We start from the raw sequence: 20,155 nt of genomic DNA, 5'->3' as shown, positions 1-20,155 counted from the left end.
TATAACCAGGCTGCTTTGGGGCACCATTGACTTCCATAGTAGAAAAAAAATACTATGGAAGTCAATGGTGCCCCAGAACTGTTCAGTTTCCCACATTCTTCAAAATATCTTCCCATGTGTTCAACAGAACAAAGAAATTTATACAGGTTTGGAACAACCTGTGGGTGAGTAAATGATGGCAGAATTTTCATTTTTGGATGAACTATCCCTTTAAGGATCTGCAATCCAAAGACTCACCTGCAAACTTCCTGTGTGTTATTCAATAAAACTCTGAAGATCATCTCTCTCTCTCCGTCAAGATGGTCATCCTCTGGAGCGATACGTGGAGGAGTTTTTAGAGTCTTCCCATCTGGTGAGTTGGAGCAACACTTCTCTCAATGCATGCTTTCAGATGGGACTGGATGATGAGGTAATTCAGTTCCTGTCTCCTGGTCATTGCCATTCACCATTAGTCAATTTCATTAATTTCATCCTTTGGCTAAATGGTTCTGATTTCTTGGTGGAAGAAGTTAAAAAGAACAATTACAACCCTCATCCAGTCCCATCCTGAAAGCGGTTGGGCACTTCAACTCACCCCAAGCCTGCAACCAAACCCTCCCTTAACATCGGGACCATCTCAACCACTCCAGAGTCCACTCCAGCCCCAGAACCCACTACAGGATTCAGCCATGAGTCTGTTCTAGTGAGAGAAATTCACCAGTCTGTTTCAGTAAGAGAACTTGCCCAGTCTGTTCCCGTGGGAGAAATTCACCAGTCTGTTCCTATGAGGGGAAAGTAACAAGCCTGTTCCAGCCCCAGAGATCAGTTCTGAACCAGCTCCAGCTCTGCCCAAAGGAGGAGGCAGAGGAAGAAGAAACGGTCCTCTACCGGGCCAGCCCCTGACCACAGCCCAGTGTCTGATTTACCCCTGAACAGAGCTCAGAGCTTAGTCTAGTGACGGCTCCAGCCACTGAGCACAGTACAGAGATGGCTCTAGTCCTTGAGTCCGTACAAGAATTCCCTCCAGACCAAGAATCTGTTTCAGACCAGAGTCGAGTGCAGGCTCCAGCCCCTGACCAGAGTCCAGTGCCTGCTCTCGTCACAGAGATCAGCCCAGTGCCCAATCTCGTCCCAGAGCTAAACCCAATGCCAGCTATCATCCCAGAGATCCACACAAAGAACCCTCTCCTACTGATTGCTCTCCCTGTTACCACAGTGGCCATAATGTGTGTTTGGGCAGCACACTGCTCTCATACTCTTATTAAAGCGGAGGTTATTCCCAAGTCTTCTGTTTGTCTAGATGCGACCACGGAGGTCGTTCCTGAGTTTCCTGTTAAAGTGATGTCAGAACTAAACATAGCTGTCTAAATGATCACAACCTATGATCTCTCTCTCTCTCCCACACACACACACACACACACACACACATAGAAATTGTAATGATAGAGTACTTTGTATATGGACTTTGGAGACTTGTCATGTATCACAAAATATTTTTGTGTGGAGTAACTTACCCATTGTCCTCCATGATACAGCCTTGCCAGGAGTTCATGCACCCACAATCATCTGATAAAACAGAACACACACATACACACAAACAGTCAGTTAATGCTCAATATTTTATATGTCAGTATCAAAGTAAAGTCAGCAAGATTCTGAGAAAAAGTGTGTACTTTTAATTGATGTTGTATCCCACTGAATGCCAAGATTCTGAGCCAAACTCTGGGACAGCACAAGCGCCAGTGTCAACAAAGAGCCATACTGCACATACATTACACACACACACACACACACACACACACACACACAGAGAGAGAGAGAGAGAGAGAGAGAGAGAGAGAGAGAGAGAGAGAGAGAGCGAGCTTTTTCAAAATTAATTAAATCAATACTTTTATTCAACAAGAAAGCATTAAATTGGTCAAAAGTGACAGTAAAGGCATTTATAATGTTAACAAAAGATTTCTATTTCAAATAAATGCTGTTCTTTTGAACTTTCTATTCATCAAAGAATCATGAAAAAATGTATCACGGTTTCCAGAAAAATATGAAATATGAAACTTCCCTTTTAAGGAAACTCATGCTGCATCAGAAATAGTGGGAATGCTTCTTTGTGATTGCCCAGGCTCACATTCCCTGTGGTCCAAGCTTCTGCCAAGGGAAAGGAGGGGTTGGAGATGGGCTCTGCCTTTTCTCTGTCCTCACCCACTAGATCCAGTGCCCTCTCTCAGGGATCGGAAGCATGCTTTGTGGTTTCTTTTGCCCCGAGTGAGGGTCCAGTGCTTCAGCTATCCAGCTCAAAGGAGGTGGACGTGCTAAGCATCAAAGCAAGGAGTGAGGACTTGCCACCTCACTCTCTTGATTATAAGGGGCTGGTGGAGGTTGTGACTTGTGCTATGTCCAAATTAAAAATCAACTGGCTGGCTGAGAGGCAGGACGTTCATCTAAGAAGCAAGCTGGACGAAGGTTTTTTGCCCACAAAAATACAACCTCCACGCAGGGGCCTGCATTTTTTCCACACCGAGGTGTTGTGGAGGAGACCATTTTCATCCTGTCTTCAGCCCCCAAGTTACAAACTATTTTAATGGGGTTGAAAGAACACAGGTATGGGACGATGCTCAGGGTGGAGGAGATGCATGCGAGCTATCTGTCTCCTCATACAGCATCATCCCTCAAGGCCCCAACATTGTCAACCAGGCCATGTATAACAACTTCGGCCTTGGTGGGTAAAGCTTATACTGCACACGATAGCTATCTGAGTATCGGGTAATTCTTTCGGCCTAGTCTTGTCACCCTGCACTTTCACGAAATGTGTGGATGCAGCTCTGATTCCTCTGCGACTCCAGAACATTCGCATATTAAACTACATAGACGATTGGTTGATTCTGGCTCAAACAGAGCATATGGAGGTTCAGCATCGAGATGTCATCCTCGTCCACATGAAAGAATTGAGGTTAAAGCTGAACTCCAAGAAGAGTGTACTTCCTCCAGCTCAGAGGACCACTTTCTAGGCATGGTGTGGGATTCAACGATTATGCAGGCACGTCTGTCTCCTGCTCGTATCTTTTTGATACTCGCAGCCATAAACAAGATAAAGCTAGTCCAGTCACTTATTGTCAAACAGTTCCAGAGACTCAAGACCAAGGGGTTTTCCTTGAGCGGCAACCCATTTTGCATGATCAAGGTTACATGCAAGTGCCTTTGTACCTTGGTGATGTGGAAGAAACCTTGGTTCTTGTCCCAGGGCCCCATGCTGGGAAATGACACACTGTCTGTTCTGGTACTCCCTTACACATCCAGATGTACTGGGGCTTGATGACATGGTGCAGACATGGCTGAGGCTGCGTCTGTATGGCTTTTCCCCAATCGCTCTGCTCCTGGTTCTGGAGAGAATCCGCCAGGATTACAGAACAGATAGTTTCAGATAGAGTTTGGTTCTTGGACCTTGTGTCCCTTCTCGATGGCTCTCTTAGGGAGATTCTGGTCAGGAGGGACCTTCTGTCCCAGGAAGAGGGCTTGATCCTTCACCCCTGCCTGGAACTGTGGAAACTGTGGGTTTGGCCTCTGATGGGGTCCAACTTCTAGAGACTGGTCTCTCAATTGAGGTTGTTGAGACCATACTTCACTCCAGAGTTCCCTCAACAAGGAAACTGTATGCCCTGAAGTGGAGAGTCTTCACTTCATGGTGTGGAGATCACCAGTGGGACCCCGTTAACAGCCCGGTTGGTACAGTGCTGGAGTTCATGCAGGGTTGGTTCTCCCCAGGGTTATCCCCCTCCACTCTGAAGGTCTACATGGCTGCCATAGTTGCCTACCATGCATCTTTGAGTGGGGAATCTTTAGTGAGAAACCTGTTGGTGTCACATTTCCTCCGTGGTGCTTTGAGGCTGAGGCCTGCAAACTGCACAAGGGTACTGGCCTGGGATTTGGCCGTTGTTCTTATTTGAACTCATCGGGGAGGTTTCAGGGAATTTTTTAACATTTAAAACAGAGTTTCTTCTTGCCATTATGTCCCTAAAGAGAATAGGAGACCTTCAAGCCCTGTCGGTTGCCCCTTCGTGCTTAGAGTTTGCACCTGGTAAGGTGAAAGCCTTTCCACACCCTAGACCAGGGTATATTCCTAAGGTCCCCACTAACATGGGGCGATCTATAGTTTTGCAGGCCTTTTGTCTTCCCCCCTTTCAGACGTCAGACCAGGAAAAGCAGAATTGGCTATGTCCGGTTAGGGCATGGGATGCTTATGTCCACAGAGCTGCCCTGTGGCATAAACCGGATCAATTATTCACATGCTTTGGGTCACCTAAAAGAGGGGCCCCAGCATCCAAGCAGAGAATGAGCAATTGGATAGTTGAGGCTATCTCTATTGCTTATGACGTGTCTGGACAGCCTTCACCTATGGCTGTCAGAGGCCATTCAACTAGGAGTATGGCAGCTTTTAAAGCCTTATTGTCAGGGGTGTCCCTACAAGATGTATGTGATGTGGCAAGCTAGTCCTCTCCGCAATTATTTGTGAGGTTCTATGCACTACACTTGGACTCCACTCTGGGGTCCCAGGTGCTCTTGTCCTAGTTGTGATTGCCATGATTCACACTAGATAGGCACTTGTCAGTACAGCAAAGTGCTTATCGTTCCCATAGTGTCGCTATTTTCAACACAGCACGAGTTCCCTTGAAAGGGAACATCTCAGTTTACGACTGTAACCATGGTTCCCTGAAAAGGGAACAAGATGCTGCATCGATTTGCCATACTTCCAGCTTGCCTGTGAGTGACTTGTTCAGCCTATCAGAAGCTGATATTGTTTGGTCTGGGAACTATTTATAGAGCTTCCTAGTCATGACGTCACACACAGCGGGATAACTGTTTACATGTGCGCTTCAAGACACAATCACGAAGAAGCGTTCCCATAGCATCGCTATTTCCAACGCAGTGTCTTGTTCCCTTTTCAGGGAACCATGGTTACAGTTGTAACCTGAGGCATTTTCAACACTGATAATAAGCAGAAATGTTTCTTGAGCAGCAAATCAGCATATTAGAATGATTTCTGAAGTATCATGTGACATTGAAGACTGAAGTAATGATGCTAAAAATTCAGCTGTGATCACAGGAATAAATTATATTCACATAGAAAAGAGTTACTTTAAATTGTATTAATATTTCACAATATTACTGTTTTTACAGTATTTACTGTATCAAATAAATAAAGCCTTGGTGAGCAGAAGAGACTTCTTTCAAAAACATTAAAAATATTACCAACTCCAAACTTTTAAACGTTACTGTAGTTTTTGTAGAAATTTTATTTGATTTATGTACCCTAGTTCACACTAACAGTATTGCAAACAAAGACTTAGATCAGTGTGTAAAATCAGCTGTAACATTTACTACTATAAAGAAAACTTCATTTTGATACAGACTTTGATGAGTTCAGCTCCTCCTGGATATTTGCTGTGAATCAGTCAACCTACATGTGATACACTCACCTCAATGACTCCAACCCCATGACTCACAGAACACATCCCTCCAAAATACGCCGCACAGCCCCGAGGATAGTGAAACGTCACGTTACTGCAGATACACACAGTAGCTGCATTATGCATACTTCATTACTGCATATTTGAGGGCGTATGTAAGCAGTTATGCACAAATACGAACTCACGAGAACAGATGCACTGCATCTGCATGCTTCCTGATGTGCTGCTGTCGGTATTTGGAAAAGTTTCGCAGCATATCGAATGGAATCACACTAATGGGAATGTGGTCCTTGTCCGTCCAGATCTCTATGGCGACCAGGACCACACGTGTGTACAGGTGATCTTTAAAAATCTTCCATTAGACAGAGAGAAAGAGCAAAAGGGGAAAATTAACAACATCTTTCCATATAATATCTATATATACATTTTTTAACTTAAATTGTAATTGGCATTTCTCATCTCTACGGGTCCACAAACCATTAGGGGTTTCTGTAACCCAGCTCTATGGGATGTTAATTTGACCATTAACACAAGCTATTCACTGAAAACTGATCAATAATAGTTACTTAAACAACATTAGAGTCATTCAAAAACTCACAGCATCTGCCTGGTTGACCACAGATTTGGCAAAGTTGAGTGTGCGCTGCTTGGTCCCCAGTCTCTTAAACTGTGGGATAATATTAATATAGTTATAGCCTAATTATAAAAACATCAAACCAAAAGATAAAAACTCAGTACACTTAAATGTGCCTTTACTGAGGCCATTCAGCATTTTCAATGCTAATACTGCATTCAATGCAGTAGATTTAGTGAGGAGAACAAACTCTGTAAAAGAAGCAGAGTGCCGTCCAGTGGACACTACTGCACTGCATCCTTCTGAAACGATGGGCACAGTTACTCAAGAAGATTGCATAAACATTTTTCATTTTTTTTTTTTCAAACAATAGTCATATGCCTATCCCTAACAACAACTCTACCCCTTAACCCTTGTGAAAAAGAATTGTGCTTAAATATACTGAATGTGCACTTCAAACCTTAAGTTTGTTTTATTAAAACTGTACTTATATTAATGAAATTAATGAAAAGTGTACCTAGACACTTTTAAACTTTAAAATACATGTTTTAATAACCTTTTGTTGTGCTTTAAAGAAGTTCACTTATTTTGATGTGTTGACTATAGGGTGACCACCTGGCTATTGCTCTGTTACAGGTCAGCAGACCTGATTTTGCAGGACATTACAGGACACGAGGTAGAGATAACTTACTATTATTATACCATGTCTTTTTGCAGTAATGTTAACATGCTTTAAATCGCTAACAGGCTTTGTAAAATGTTAATGATGGTGCTGACCGACACTGTGAAGGCCACTCAGTTTGGCACAGGGTCTATGATACAAACTAATTTTAACAGCACGGACCTATTCAATCTAAATATAATGAAGTAAAAAATAATAATCTAATCGTTAAAAAGGACATTTTCAAATAAGCACATAAATTCCATTAGGAAAGACTAGAAAGATTAGATGCGTTCTTACCGGAATCAGTGCATCTTGAATATATATTTTTTGTCTGATCTGGCAGCTTCAAGTAAGGCCTTCTCATTCATTATGTGTCTGTAGAACTCCTGGCAGGTATAGCTGTAGTTCACTTTCACCAGGAGTTCACTTTTTATGAGGTCCACAGTTGCTTGGTTCCTTGTCTCTGTCCAAGCAGGAATGCCAAAGCCAAAGATACCATAGCTGTCATGTTTGGGACACTGACATGCTTCAGCAGAGCTGTCCATTTTGATGCAACAGGATTTGTTGTTGTTGCGATTTCCTTTATGCGATTTCCTCCTAAGCTGGTCAGGCTGGTTTTAGCTGGTCTCCCAGCCTGGTCATAGCTGGTTTAGAGGGGTTTTGGTTAACTAGGAGACTGGGAGGCTGGGAGACCAGCTTAAACCAGCTGAACACCAGCTAAGCCAGGCTGGGAGACCAGCTAAAACCAGCTACTTCCAGCTTAAACCAGCTAAGACCAGCCAACCAGCTTAGGCTGGTTTTAGCTGGATTTTTCAGCAGGGCTTAGGAAACTAAATTTCCTCTTGATAGCCAGGCATGAGATGTGCTTTAGGTAGTTGCCATCAGTGAAATCAAACCACTTGTTTATGTAAGCAAGCGCTCTTTGATAGAACATAAAGTCCTGCTCTATAACAGCAGTCTGTGCGGTGGGAAACTATTGCAGAAGAGTGCTGGTCTCCAATCCAAAGAATCGAACCTTTTCCCTTTCAATTTGAGATTGGTCATCAACTCAAAAAGCTCACACACAGTTGTCTCATCTCTCTCAACTTTAAGCACTACATAGAAAAAAAAACTTTGAGGCTATTTTGCAAAAACATCAGGTATGCCTGGAGTTCACAGGGCAAGTCCTCTCCATCCTCAACATTTGCGAGCAGTTTCCAAAGTGCTGATGGACAGCGCTCTTCTCCAAGAGATGAAAAATGGCTTTTGACAGCTGGCCAGGAGTCGTGCAGACGCTTGACTGCAGGCCACAAACTTAGCCACCGCGTCGGCACATTCTTGTAAAGAGCCGTGTACTCCACGTCCACAAACTTAAACACTCCCTTTAATTCTTGCACATGTTTAGCTGAAGACGAAAGGTGGGTTGTAAACATTTGTGACTATGTTCTCAATGTCAATTCTCAGCTTATCGCCTACATGCCTCCCACAGAATATGGGCCACTCAGTTGCTCTTGATAACTGAGGCATTCTTGTCCATTAGTTTTTTATACACTGAGTTATGCACACCATAATTAACGCTGGCGTTATCAGCCGAGTATGCAGAGATCCGTTCTAACCCCAGGTTTCTCTCCTCGAGCCTTGAAATGACCTGGTTACAATTGGCATCAGAGTTTTCGTTGCAATCATCATGAAAATCCTAAAGTTTGTTCTGCACTCCTAGGTCAGGTGTGTAATATCTTAATGCTAATGGGCATAACTTGGTTGTTACATGGTACCAGACCCAATTGAGAAAGGTGGAAGATAATCTGGTCTATCAGCAATCATTGGCGTAGTTCTTCCACAAGCAAGCTTCTTTGCTATTTCTGAATCGGGGAAAATGACTGGGGCTGGTTTAGTAGTACAGTCGCCTGACCTATACGACAAACCATGCTGCACATTATGGTAGACACCTGTCACTTCAGCTGCTGTGATTTTATTTTGGTTGCTATTTTTTGGCGGAGAGAACAAAAAAACTTGTCATGCTAGCATTAGCATTTCTTTGTTGTGCATTTTTCTAATGACTTTCACCATCTCCATGCCTCCTTATATCCCCCTCACCTCCATGCATGATGGTGAAACTTCAGTAGCATATACTTAATTCTCCTTTTTTAGGTTACCTGTAGCTGGTTTTACCCATGTATATTTTTTCTCCCATTCTTTATTATACGGACATAGATGCTTTTTGTTCTCGGGAGCTCCGGATAGATCCATTTTAGATTTGTTTTTCTTTTTAGTGTTTTTCCGCTCTGGCTATTAGCTCTGTCTATAAAAGCCAGGTCGACACAGTCACTCATCGCTAGATCTTGCATGTGTTTGTATTGCGTATCTGAGCACTCTTCTAGTTCCTCTGTTTTCATGTTTTTTTTTTGTATTCCTGGTTCTCCTGGTTTTTGTATTCTGCCTGGTTCTTTGGATTACTCTGTTTGCCTGTGCCTTGGGTTGCTCTCCTGTGTATGACCTTTGTCTGTTTTTTGACTCTGTTTTTGGATTACCCTCTAAATAAAGACTGCATTTGGATCCTCAATCTTTCATGCTTTGGAGCAGTACATAACAAACGGCTGCACTGCGCATGTTCAGTGTTTTCTTATTAACTTATTTTGATTATTGTGGAATTGTAATTGTTTTTGACTTGTGGGACGCCGGACAAAGCTTCCAATTTCAGGACTGGTGATCACCCTAGTTGGCTAACATACTAAAACACAAGTAAAGTACTTGATTATCATTTTAACTGTAGTGTTTTTTTAATATTATTTGATAATTTAAGGTTAATATATATTATATTCAACATCATTACAGTTGTTTAATTACAAATATACTTAAATACATGACATACAAATTTCAATAGAAATTACATTTAAGCAAATAAAATAAATATATTTTAGTTTACCATAAATGCTTGTTGGTACATTCAGCTACACTTTAACTATATTTCAAAGACAAATACAAAGTTCTGTCATGAAACTCTAGATGGCACAGGCTAATAGGTCCTTTAACTCAACCTGCTCGTAATCACATCGTTATCTATAAGGCACAGCTGATTGATTGGTTCCTGCTGTATCAGTAGCCAATGAGCATGCATGCTCAACCTTCAAAAACATGGGTAGCATTTGCCTCAGCAGCACAGCATGCTTTAAGAAACCCTCCAGCTTCCCCAGCTCCACCTGTATAGATCTGCTACGGGTAATTCATGTACACTATATTGTACAGCAGCAGCATGTCTTACTTGCTCACAGCAGCGTGTTGTGTATGTATTGGCAGTAGCAAGTCCTGTACTTGCTCTGCAGCAGCCGCAATAACAGCAGAAATAGTGTAGCAGATCTATTCCGCCAAGACCAAACATATCAACATTGTCATACCCCTTACCATGCCAAACACTCAGAGAGTTGTCATGACAGAAATGCAATTAACATGAAATTGTTAATTGTGAAAGTGTTTTATGTATTTACATTTTTTAAGAATAATTAAATTGGCTGTATTTTCAAGTCATTTCAACATTTTTTTTTTTAAATCTTGCCTAATTGAATCTTGTATAACTTGTAAAAAAAAATAAGTTAAATTATTTTGATGAGTTATAGTGGAAAATGGAAAAACACATGTTACCATGGCTTATTGATTATATCATTCCTGTTATAAGTACTCTTTTTAAGTACTGCTAAATTGTAGTTCTTCTTCGCAAAGGAAATCATGGGCCAAAGACACTCACATACTATGATATTCAAACAGCATTCAAACACACCATGTTGTGGTCAATGACGATCATCAGCTCTATGTACTTCATCTCCTCAAACAGGTTCCTCGGGATCTGGAAGAGAAAAAGGACAATACAATCATGGCTCAGCTGCTGCATGAAAAATGTGTCCTATAATCACTTTCATACATTACAAACTCTCATAATGGGCTGCTGTTACATTTATGGATAAAGGAATGTGCCTTGTTCTGGATCAAAGATTTTGGATGGATCCCAATTTACATACTTCTGCAACGACATAATTTAATTTATGGACTTTCATTTAACTTAACTTCAAAAACTGACTACATTTTTGCGTACTAAAAGCTTGCATTTTTCTGGTCATGGGAAAGTAAACCCCAGTAAACTGTCTGGGGTTGATAAGATTTTTTTAATGTTTTTAAAAGGAGTCTCTTCTACTTTGATCAAAAATATAGTAAAAAAACAGTAATACTGTGAAATGTTGTTATAATTTAAAATAGCTGTTTTTTATGACCTAATTTAACTTAATTTTTATGTTCATGTGTTCAAAAACTGAACAGAGTCACTCGTCCTCCTCAGTAATAATGCCAAGGGTTGTGTGCAACATTAACCTAAAAAATCCATGAATGGATGCATACTTCCAAAGTCCACAAATAAATCTTGTAGCCTCCCATCCAGGCACCAGTGTAAAACTGTTTTTACTTTACTAATGTTTGAAATACATGAATACAATCTAGCATGGATTTTATGCAAATTAGGATGTAACCTTTGTGTACTAAAAGTGCCAGTACTAAGGCTGAGTCTATCTGTTTGGCATTATGGGATGTGTGTTGGTTTGTCATTGACAGTGTTCTGTTCTAGATCACTTTGTGGCCTGTATCCAGCATCAGCTGCATCCCATTCAAACTCTTACAGCTCGCTTTTTCCTCCGTCGGAGCCAAGACAAATCGTCGTCCATGCCTGCACACACATACACACAAACATACGTTCGTTTGTCAGCTCTTCCTAAGATTAAGTCCTTCCCAAAACAAAATTTGAATCTTCTAACAACAGTGTTATTGTTTTCAGTGACACAATAAGCACATTATCTCTTCTCCAAACAACATAGCCTATGATAAAATCTGAACATTCAGTGCTCTCAGTGGAAAGATATGTGGCATGAAATTTTTTACACTCAAAACTCTCATACTGTAACAGTTTTCTTCAGTTAGTTTCAGTCTTCTTTGTTCAGATTCCTGCCACTCATCTGTCTCCTTGGTTACCGTCATTATTAGTTCTACGTTTCAGCTGTGTTTGATTAATTATCTTGTTTGAGTTTGTTTTATTATGGTACCTTCTCCTGCACACTTGGTCCGGTCACGTTTACACATATGTTATTCATATATGTGTTATTCTGCTACCTATATGGATCGCTACCAGTTTGGATTAATATAAGTAAACTTAGTGTCTTCCTGCCTGCATACACTGTAAGACATACTTCTTTTTAATTTATTTTTTTATAAAGTTTGTAGTCATGCAGTAGAGACTTTAGAACGCTCTTCTTTTTGCTGTCTACACTGGTCTACAGTATCATTCAGAAAACTTATGCAGACATTTTTTGTCTGTATATCTGGATGTTTCATTAAATAAAGTTCACCCCAAAATGACAATATTATATTGACAATCTCAGGTTGTGTACGCGACCCGGTTCCCTGAGAAGAGGAACGAGACGCTGTGTCTTGGTGTTGACGTTATGGGGAATGCCCTCGGCATGACCAGTGTCTGAGCACGTGTAAACACACGCCAATTGTTTTGGCAGACCGCAGTCCATGATGTCACACATGGAGTGCCTGTGCGTATACAAGGGCGCCTGAGTTACACGTCATCAACTCTTTTGTCTGAAGGAGAGGTGCAGGCATGCCTGAAACATGGCAATGAGACGCAGCGTCTTGTTCCCTTTTACAGGAAGCCGGGTTGCATATGCAACCTGAGACGTTCCCTGGAACTTCGACACTGTGTCTTGGTAGTGGATGGGCACGCACTGCGGGGGCCCAGCGATAACCCCCCTGTGCTGGGTTGCATCAATAGACGATGATCATGTATCGACGATAGCCAAAGATAATGTCAAAAGCATCAAATATTGGCAATATTAAGAGAATTTGGCATTTCCAATTAATGTAGGCCTGTTACATTCTTCTAGTCTATTATTATTACTATTAGGTTACTTTCATTATTAAATTAATATTATAATAAATTTGCCCCGCAATAATTTCATAGCGCATCACCTCATAACTTGCGTGCTGTGAGGATAATGAAAGATTAGGCTATTAGCTCCTCTTTGAATTTTTTTTTTTTTTTTTTTTTTTTTTTTAAATGTATACAATTGTATACAAATGTATACAATTAATTATAGGGCTATAATTCAAATTATTAACAGTCTATGATATTTAATAACACTGCAGTCATCAATAAAAATGAAGAGCAGCTTTACTTCTCGCACCGACTTTAAAAAACAAACCGTTTAACACGAAATACTATTCTTATCCTTTGTTTCACTATATATACGAGCCACAAGAGATAACGGAATAAATTTAAGATGGTTGTATACTGTTAACAACATATTATGTTGAAATTCATCTCTCGTCGTCTCTGAGAGAATATGCTCTGTTAAAGGGTTAGTTCACCCAAAAATGAAAATAATGTCATTTATTACTCACCCTCATGTCGTTCCACACCTGTAAGACCTTTGTTCATCTTCAGAACACAAATTAAGATATTTTTGATTAAATCCGATGGCTCAGTGAGGCCTGCATTCACAGCAATGACATTTCCTCTCTCAAGATCAATAAAGGTACTAAAAACATATTTAAATCAGTTCATGTGAGTACAGTGGTTCAACATTAATATTATAAAGTGACGAGAATATTTTTGTGCGCCAAAAAAACAAAATAACGACTTTTCAACAATATAGTGATGGGCCGATTTCAAAACACTGCTTCGGAGCTTTATGAATCGAATCAGTGACTCGGAGCGCCAAAGTCACGTGATTTCAGCAGTTTAGCCATTTGATAGGAGATCCGAATCACTGATTCGAATCAAAAGATTCATAAAGCTTAGAAGCAGTGTTTTGAAATCGACCATCACGAGATATTGTTGAAAAGTCATTATTTTGTTTTTTTGGGGAGCACAAAAAGTATTCTCGTCACTTTATAATATTAAGGTAGAACTACTGAACTCACATGAACTGTTTTAAATATGTTTTTAGTACCTTTATGGACCTTGAGAGAGGAAATGTCATTGCTGTGAATGCCGGCCTCACTGAGCCATCGGATTTAATCAAAAATATCGTAATTTGTGTTCCGAAGATGAATGAAGGCCTTAGGGGTGTAGAACGACATGAGGGTGAGTAATAAATGACATTATTTTCATTTTTGGGTGAACTAACCCTTTAATGCAGCGTCAGACGCCTACAGCTCCATCACTTTTTACTTTCACTTTCTGTAGTGAATGCTAACCGAGGTTAAGAATTTTTCACTGGCATAACTCTTGCACTACGCCACTGGTCTTGATGTTGACACTATGGGAACTCAGTACCCACTACGCCTTGCCAAAGAAATGCCTGTCCTAGTAGGCTGTGAATATACACAGAGTGGACATAGCAAATAAGTGACTCTGCGGAACCACACGGGAGTCAAGAACGTGTCAACACCCAAGGGCACATCCTATGTGACGTGCAAAAAAATGGCACAGTGGCACTACTTTCTAAGCCAGTATCCACAGGTGCTAGAGAAAAATCCCACCTACTCCCTGTTCGGAGACAGGTCTCAACCTAGAGCTCCATCAGAGCTATAAGGAGGAATAAACAACATAGCTTCTAGTTATGAATCACTAGCGCCTCAGCAAGTATTTTCTGAGAGGCTTCCAAGGAGCATCCTTGACATCCAAGACCGCATGCGAGGTGCTAAAAACCTCAGTAATCAATATCTCCAGGATTAGATTACTGAGAAAAGGCCACAGACTCTACTCTGCCCATGCTATAACCTTCAGTATTGCCACCCATCCACAGGAATGCATATATCCCTACCACAGAATATTATCAAGGAGGAAGGTAAACAAGAAAATGGGACGCATTGCAATTTACCTAAAATAACTCTCAATAACCAGGCTCTATACCCCAAGGAAATCGCAGGGGAGCTTAGGCCCTACTTAAAACCATGATAAATAATTGGAGAGAGCGGCAATAAGAGATTGGGATGCTTATGCTGACCATCCACAACTCTCTTTACCAAGCTCACATCCTGAAAGTAAAGGCACGCTCCTGAGAACCATTATGGACAATGATCTATTGAAAGCACCAATCCCAATAGGAGCCTATATCCCTGCTTCAAAACCCAACAATAGTTGGGGAGGGAGGTAAACGAAATAGAGGGACGCTTCTGCAGGCCGCCCACCATAATTCTATTTACCTCGAAAAAAGAGATAAAGAGTTATGCCGGTGAAAGGTCTCAACCTGGGTCAGTATTCACTACAGAAATTGAAAGTAAAAAGTGACGGAGCTCTCTGACGCTGCATTAATGGATATTCTCTCAGAGACGAATTTCAACATAACATGCTGATAACGGTATATAACTGTGTTAATTTATTCCATTATTTCTCTTGTGGCCATACAGACTAGTGAAACAAATGAGAATAATAGTGTTTCGTGTTAAACAGTTTGATTTTTTAAAAGTCAGTGAAGTAAAGCTGCGCTTAATTTTCATTGACGACTGCGGTGTTAGGAAATATTATAGCCTACACTCTTAATAATTTTAATTATAATTCATTGTATAATAGACCTAAAAAAATGTTTAAAACATTTTCGAAGATAGCTAAGAGCCTAATCTTTTATTATCCTCACAGCACGTATAATATTACTTTAATAATAAAAGAAGCCGAACCTAATAGTTATAATAATAGACTAGAAGAAGGTAACAGGCCTACATTAATTGGAAATACCAAATCCTCTTAATATTGCCAAGATTTGATGCTTTTGACAATATCTCTGGCTATCGTCGATACATGATCATCGTCTGTTGACGCGACCCGGGTTACCGCAAGTGTGATTGATATGACGTCACACACGCAGAGCGCGTGCACAAAAGTTTTAATCAGAATGTATATGAAACACATATAAATGGATATTTGAATCAGAGTACGATGTTTAGAGTACATGTAAACAGATCTCCAATCGGATTCAATTCATTCGAATTGACGAAAATTGGTGCATGTAAACGTAGCCACTGTGCAGCTGTTTATACCGACATAACAACTGCTCTCTCAAGACGAACTTTGAAGTAGATCAACTGTAAGACGTAAGGAAACCATGAAACTGCCACACTGACGAGCTGACATGTCCTTTTTATTCACAATCTCCTCGTCGCCGGTAGGTACAGCATTCATTTTCATGTGTTTGTGTGATCTGATCTCATGTGGCGATTGCGCAACTGAACTCCACAGCAGCTTGTTTGCGTGTCACTCGTAGCGCGTTTGTTTGTGATCTAAGGATGGAGCGCACTTGAGAGTTGTTCATGCAACTGAACTTCATGTCTGTTTACATTTTAACGCATTTAAGTGAAACTATATCAAGAGTTATATCGAACATTTTTTCTATCCTTATCGATTAAGACGTACCATCGATAAATATAGATACCGTTTTATCGCCCAGGCCTAGTCCCTGCCCATCCTCATTTAATAACCTCTAGGCCGATATACTGAAGGGAAACTGATGAGAAATGGTCATTTTCCTATTCTTTTTTTCCCCACCATTGTCCCACCTCTGAAGACTTGCAATAACCTCTAGAAGTACTGGAGGGAGTTCAAAGAAAAAGAAAAGATTGCTTTTTTAACTGAGACAGCTTATGATGGAGTGATAAAGCGAAGGGGTCGCACCGATCATCCACAAAGAGTTTGCCAGATACCTACCCAGGTATGCTGGACAAACGTAATCTATTTCATCATCACTGCCTAAAACCTCCAGTTGTGAATAAAGAAGGCAACAAAAGGAACAAAAGGAGGCTGCATCATTTCACTGTGACCAACCTTTTTAAAACTGTTACCCAGCAATGCTCACATTAAGCATTGCCTTGGACCAATCAGACAGTGGGCCGCCTCATCTCACCACGACACACCACTTTACATCATCACTCCAGATTCTTAAGTGCTTAACTACCTCTTGTAGCCCAGCACAAGGGGGGAGGGGTGATCTGTTTTTTTTCTGTCGGAAGCTAGTTATTTTAGTTTATAGTTTTAAATGTGGATATTTTTCTTACACAAACGCAATGCTTCGCTTCAGAAGGCCTTTATTAACCCCCTCTTTTTTTTTTTTTTTTTTACAAGGATTTTAGTAAGGATTTTAGTGGGTGAACTATTCTTTTAACTCATCAGGATGTCCTAACAGTTCATAGAGAGCTGTGTTGTATGTACCTTTTTCTCCTGTAGGTGGGGTTTGCTGAAGGATAGTCGTTCTGTGCAAGACATGTGGTCTCGCTGTTCCCTCCTAATGAAAAAAACGCAGCCAAATCTCACTGAGTTCATCCAAAGAGAATTCAGCTGCACATCTCACAGTTTTAAATGGCCTAGTTTTGTTTATAATGAATTGTGCAATTTGGTTTTTGATTGGGTTTTTTAGAAGATGGTTTGTTAGTTTAAAATTAAAGTTCAGAGATTAATTTGAGACTGTATGTAGGAAGAGTGTGTATGTAGTTTATTAAAGTGTTTAGAGTTGATGTACAGAGGTAATGGCTACACTAGAGCTGCAGTAACAACAAAAAATTATACAACCATTTTCATTTCCAATAAGAGATTTGTACATATTCTTACTATAGACATCATATGACTAAATTGATGTTTTAAAAACTTGCAAAAGCTAAATATGGCCTTCTATTAATCATACCTAATTATTTTAAGAAAAACATACAGTAAGTAATCTAATGGAAATTTATGCTTTATTTGTATGCTTACAGGAAATACACATATTCATACATTTTCATCACGTTCCCCAAACATACATTACCGTAATGTTGCATTATTGATACAAAAATACAGTAATATTAATAGTAATATTGTGAAATATTATTACAATTTAAAATAACTGTTTTCTATATGATTATATTTTAAACTGTAATTTATTCCTGTGATCAAAGCTTCATCATTACTCCAGTCTTCAGTGTCACATGATCCTTCAGAAATCATTCTAATATGATGATTTGATGCTCAAGAAACCGCTTTTATTTTTATCACAGTTGGAAATGGTTATGCTGCTTGATGAAGAGTGAAAAATGCAATAAAATATGCAGGATTCTTTGATGAACAAAGTTTGAACAGCATTTATTTGAAATATAAATCTTTTTGTAACATTATAAATGTCTTTACTGATATTTTTGATTAATTGAATGCATCCTTGCTAAATAAAAGTATTGATTTCTTTCAGGAACATCACATCTAGCTCTATGAATTTACTATTTATTTATCATCACGTATTTATAATAGAACTGGATAATATGCTTTAGTTGTAGTGTACATAAATGTTGGTCTGTGGAGCTGATTAAGTGTATAAAAATGAAATTTAAAAAGAAAACTTACAATAGAGTGAGTCTGCTTAAGTGGCTCAATTGTGTACATATGGACTCCATCATCAAACATGCCACTGGGTACCAGAGAGAGACAAACAATTAAGTTTATTCATTTATCTGCATTTATCCAAAGGAACTTTGAAATGAGGAAAACAGACACACTACAAACTATGCTACAATGAGTTTTGAACATAATTTGTAGCATAAACATTAGTGCCGTCAAAACGATTAATCATGATTAATCGCATCTAACAAAATATAATATATACAATCATGGTCAGGAACTATTGCCATCCTTGGTAAATATGATCAATGGTTATCAAATGGCTATGAAAACAAATCTGCATTGTTTATCCCTTTGATCTTTCATTCAAAAAATGAGCAAAAACTAAAAAAAAAAAAAAAAGAGCTTTTTGGCAGCAAACCCACCAGATGGGTTTGGTGCAAACAGGGATAAAAAGTACCCCATACACATGGTTAAATACACTGCTGGATCTTTGAAATTGTGGGCCTATTTTTTGCCGGAGGTCCTGGACATCTTGTTCAGATATATAGCACCATGGATTCTATCAAATACCAACAGAAAAAAAAAATCAAAACCTAACCTCCTCTGCTAGAAATCGTATAATGGGCTGTGGTTGGATCTTCCATCAGGACAATGATCCAAAACAAACATCAACATCAACACAAAAATGTGTTACTGAGCACAAAATGAAGCTTCTGCCATGGCCATCCCAGTCAGTGCTTGAAGTGGAAAAATAAAAGCGATGCTCAGTTCAAAACGCTTTCCTGAAGAAGGGAGGGCGTGGTGGGCTTCTATACATGCAACATGGCAGAAGTGCCGGTATGCTGACAGTACACTAAAGGTAAGAATAGAGAAGCCGCGTACCGGCCCATTTCAAGCACTGATCCCAGTCCATGACCTGAACCCTATGAGTGGAGTGAACTGAAGAGGAGAGTGTACCAACATGGAGCTGGGAATCTGAAGGATCTGGAGAGATTCTGTATGAACGAATAGTCTCTGATCTCTTGTCAGGTGTTCTCCAAACTCATCAGGCATTATAGGAAAAGACTGTTATCTTGGCAAAAGGAAGTTGCAAAAAGTTAATTAATTGTGGCCAATGTATATTGGAGAAAAACATTTATTTCATTAAAAGATTTTTTCCCACATTTTCAATTTATTTGCTTCAATGAACAGTTAGATTTTTGTGCATTTTTAATAAAAGATCAAAAGGATTAACATGTGCAAATTTATTTTTACAAGCTGCTTTGTTCATATTTATCAAGGGTGACAATAATCCTGACCATGACTTTGTGTATACACATACACACACACACACACACACATACAGTATATATACAGTATATATACACCGATCAGGCATAACATTATGACCACCTTCCTAATATTGTGTTGGTCCCCCTTTTGCTGCCAAAACAGCCCTGACCTGTCGAGGCATTGACTCCTCTAGACCCCTGAAGGTGTGCTGTGGTATCTGCACCAAGATGTTAGCAGCAGATCCTTTAAGTCATGTAAGTTGCGAGGTGGAGCCTCCATGGTGCATCCTGGTGCCATGTGTTCCCCAGCTAAGCGACGCACACGCACCCGGCCATCCACGTGATGTAAAAGAAAATGTAATTCATCAGACCAGGCCACCTTCTTCCATTGCTCTGTGGTCCAGTTCTGATGCTCACGTGTCCACTGTTGGCTCTTTCGGCGGTGGACGGGGTCAGCATTGGCACCCTGACTGGTCTGCGACTCTGCAGCCCCATATGCAACAAACTGCGATGCACTGTGTATTTTGACACCTTTATCAGAACCAGCATTAACATTTTTGAGCAATTTGAGCTACAGTAGCTCGTCGGACCTCGATCGGACCACAAGGGCCAGCCTTCGCTCCCCACGTGCATCAGTGAGCCTTGGCCGCCCATGACCCTGTCGCCGGTTCACCACTGTTCCTTCCTTAGAGCACTTTTGATAGATACTGACCACTGCAGACCGGGAACACCCCACAAGAGCTGCAGTTTTGGAGATGCTCTGACCCAGTCGTCTAGCCATCACAATTTGGCCCTTGTCAAACTCGCTCAAATCCTTACGCTTGCCCATTTTTCCTGCTTCTAACACATCAACTTTGAGTACAAAATGTTCACTTGCTG

General features: G+C 40.3%; 1 protein-coding gene across 3 annotated transcripts in view; it reads right to left on the bottom strand.

The window, feature by feature from the left end:
* Positions 1-20,155, bottom strand: part of LOC127519146 (disintegrin and metalloproteinase domain-containing protein 23) — a 65,384-nt gene that overhangs the window by 32,516 nt on the left and 12,713 nt on the right. For all 3 annotated transcript variants that reach the window (XM_051906641.1, XM_051906642.1, XM_051906643.1), the window contains exons 6-14: positions 18,009-18,072; positions 16,851-16,923; positions 11,323-11,369; positions 10,437-10,502; positions 6,043-6,111; positions 5,630-5,796; positions 5,454-5,538; positions 1,653-1,740; positions 1,494-1,545 (exon numbers count right to left, since the gene is read on the bottom strand). In XM_051906641.1, the coding sequence (XP_051762601.1) occupies positions 1,494-1,545; positions 1,653-1,740; positions 5,454-5,538; positions 5,630-5,796; positions 6,043-6,111; positions 10,437-10,502; positions 11,323-11,369; positions 16,851-16,923; positions 18,009-18,072 (711 nt within the window). The remainder of the gene's footprint in view (positions 1-1,493; positions 1,546-1,652; positions 1,741-5,453; positions 5,539-5,629; positions 5,797-6,042; positions 6,112-10,436; positions 10,503-11,322; positions 11,370-16,850; positions 16,924-18,008; positions 18,073-20,155) is intronic.

Source organism: Ctenopharyngodon idella, chromosome 9 (genome assembly GCF_019924925.1).
Source record: "Ctenopharyngodon idella isolate HZGC_01 chromosome 9, HZGC01, whole genome shotgun sequence".
Taxonomy (NCBI): Eukaryota; Metazoa; Chordata; class Actinopteri; order Cypriniformes; family Xenocyprididae; genus Ctenopharyngodon; species Ctenopharyngodon idella.
This window is presented reverse-complemented; position numbering and strand designations above follow the sequence as displayed.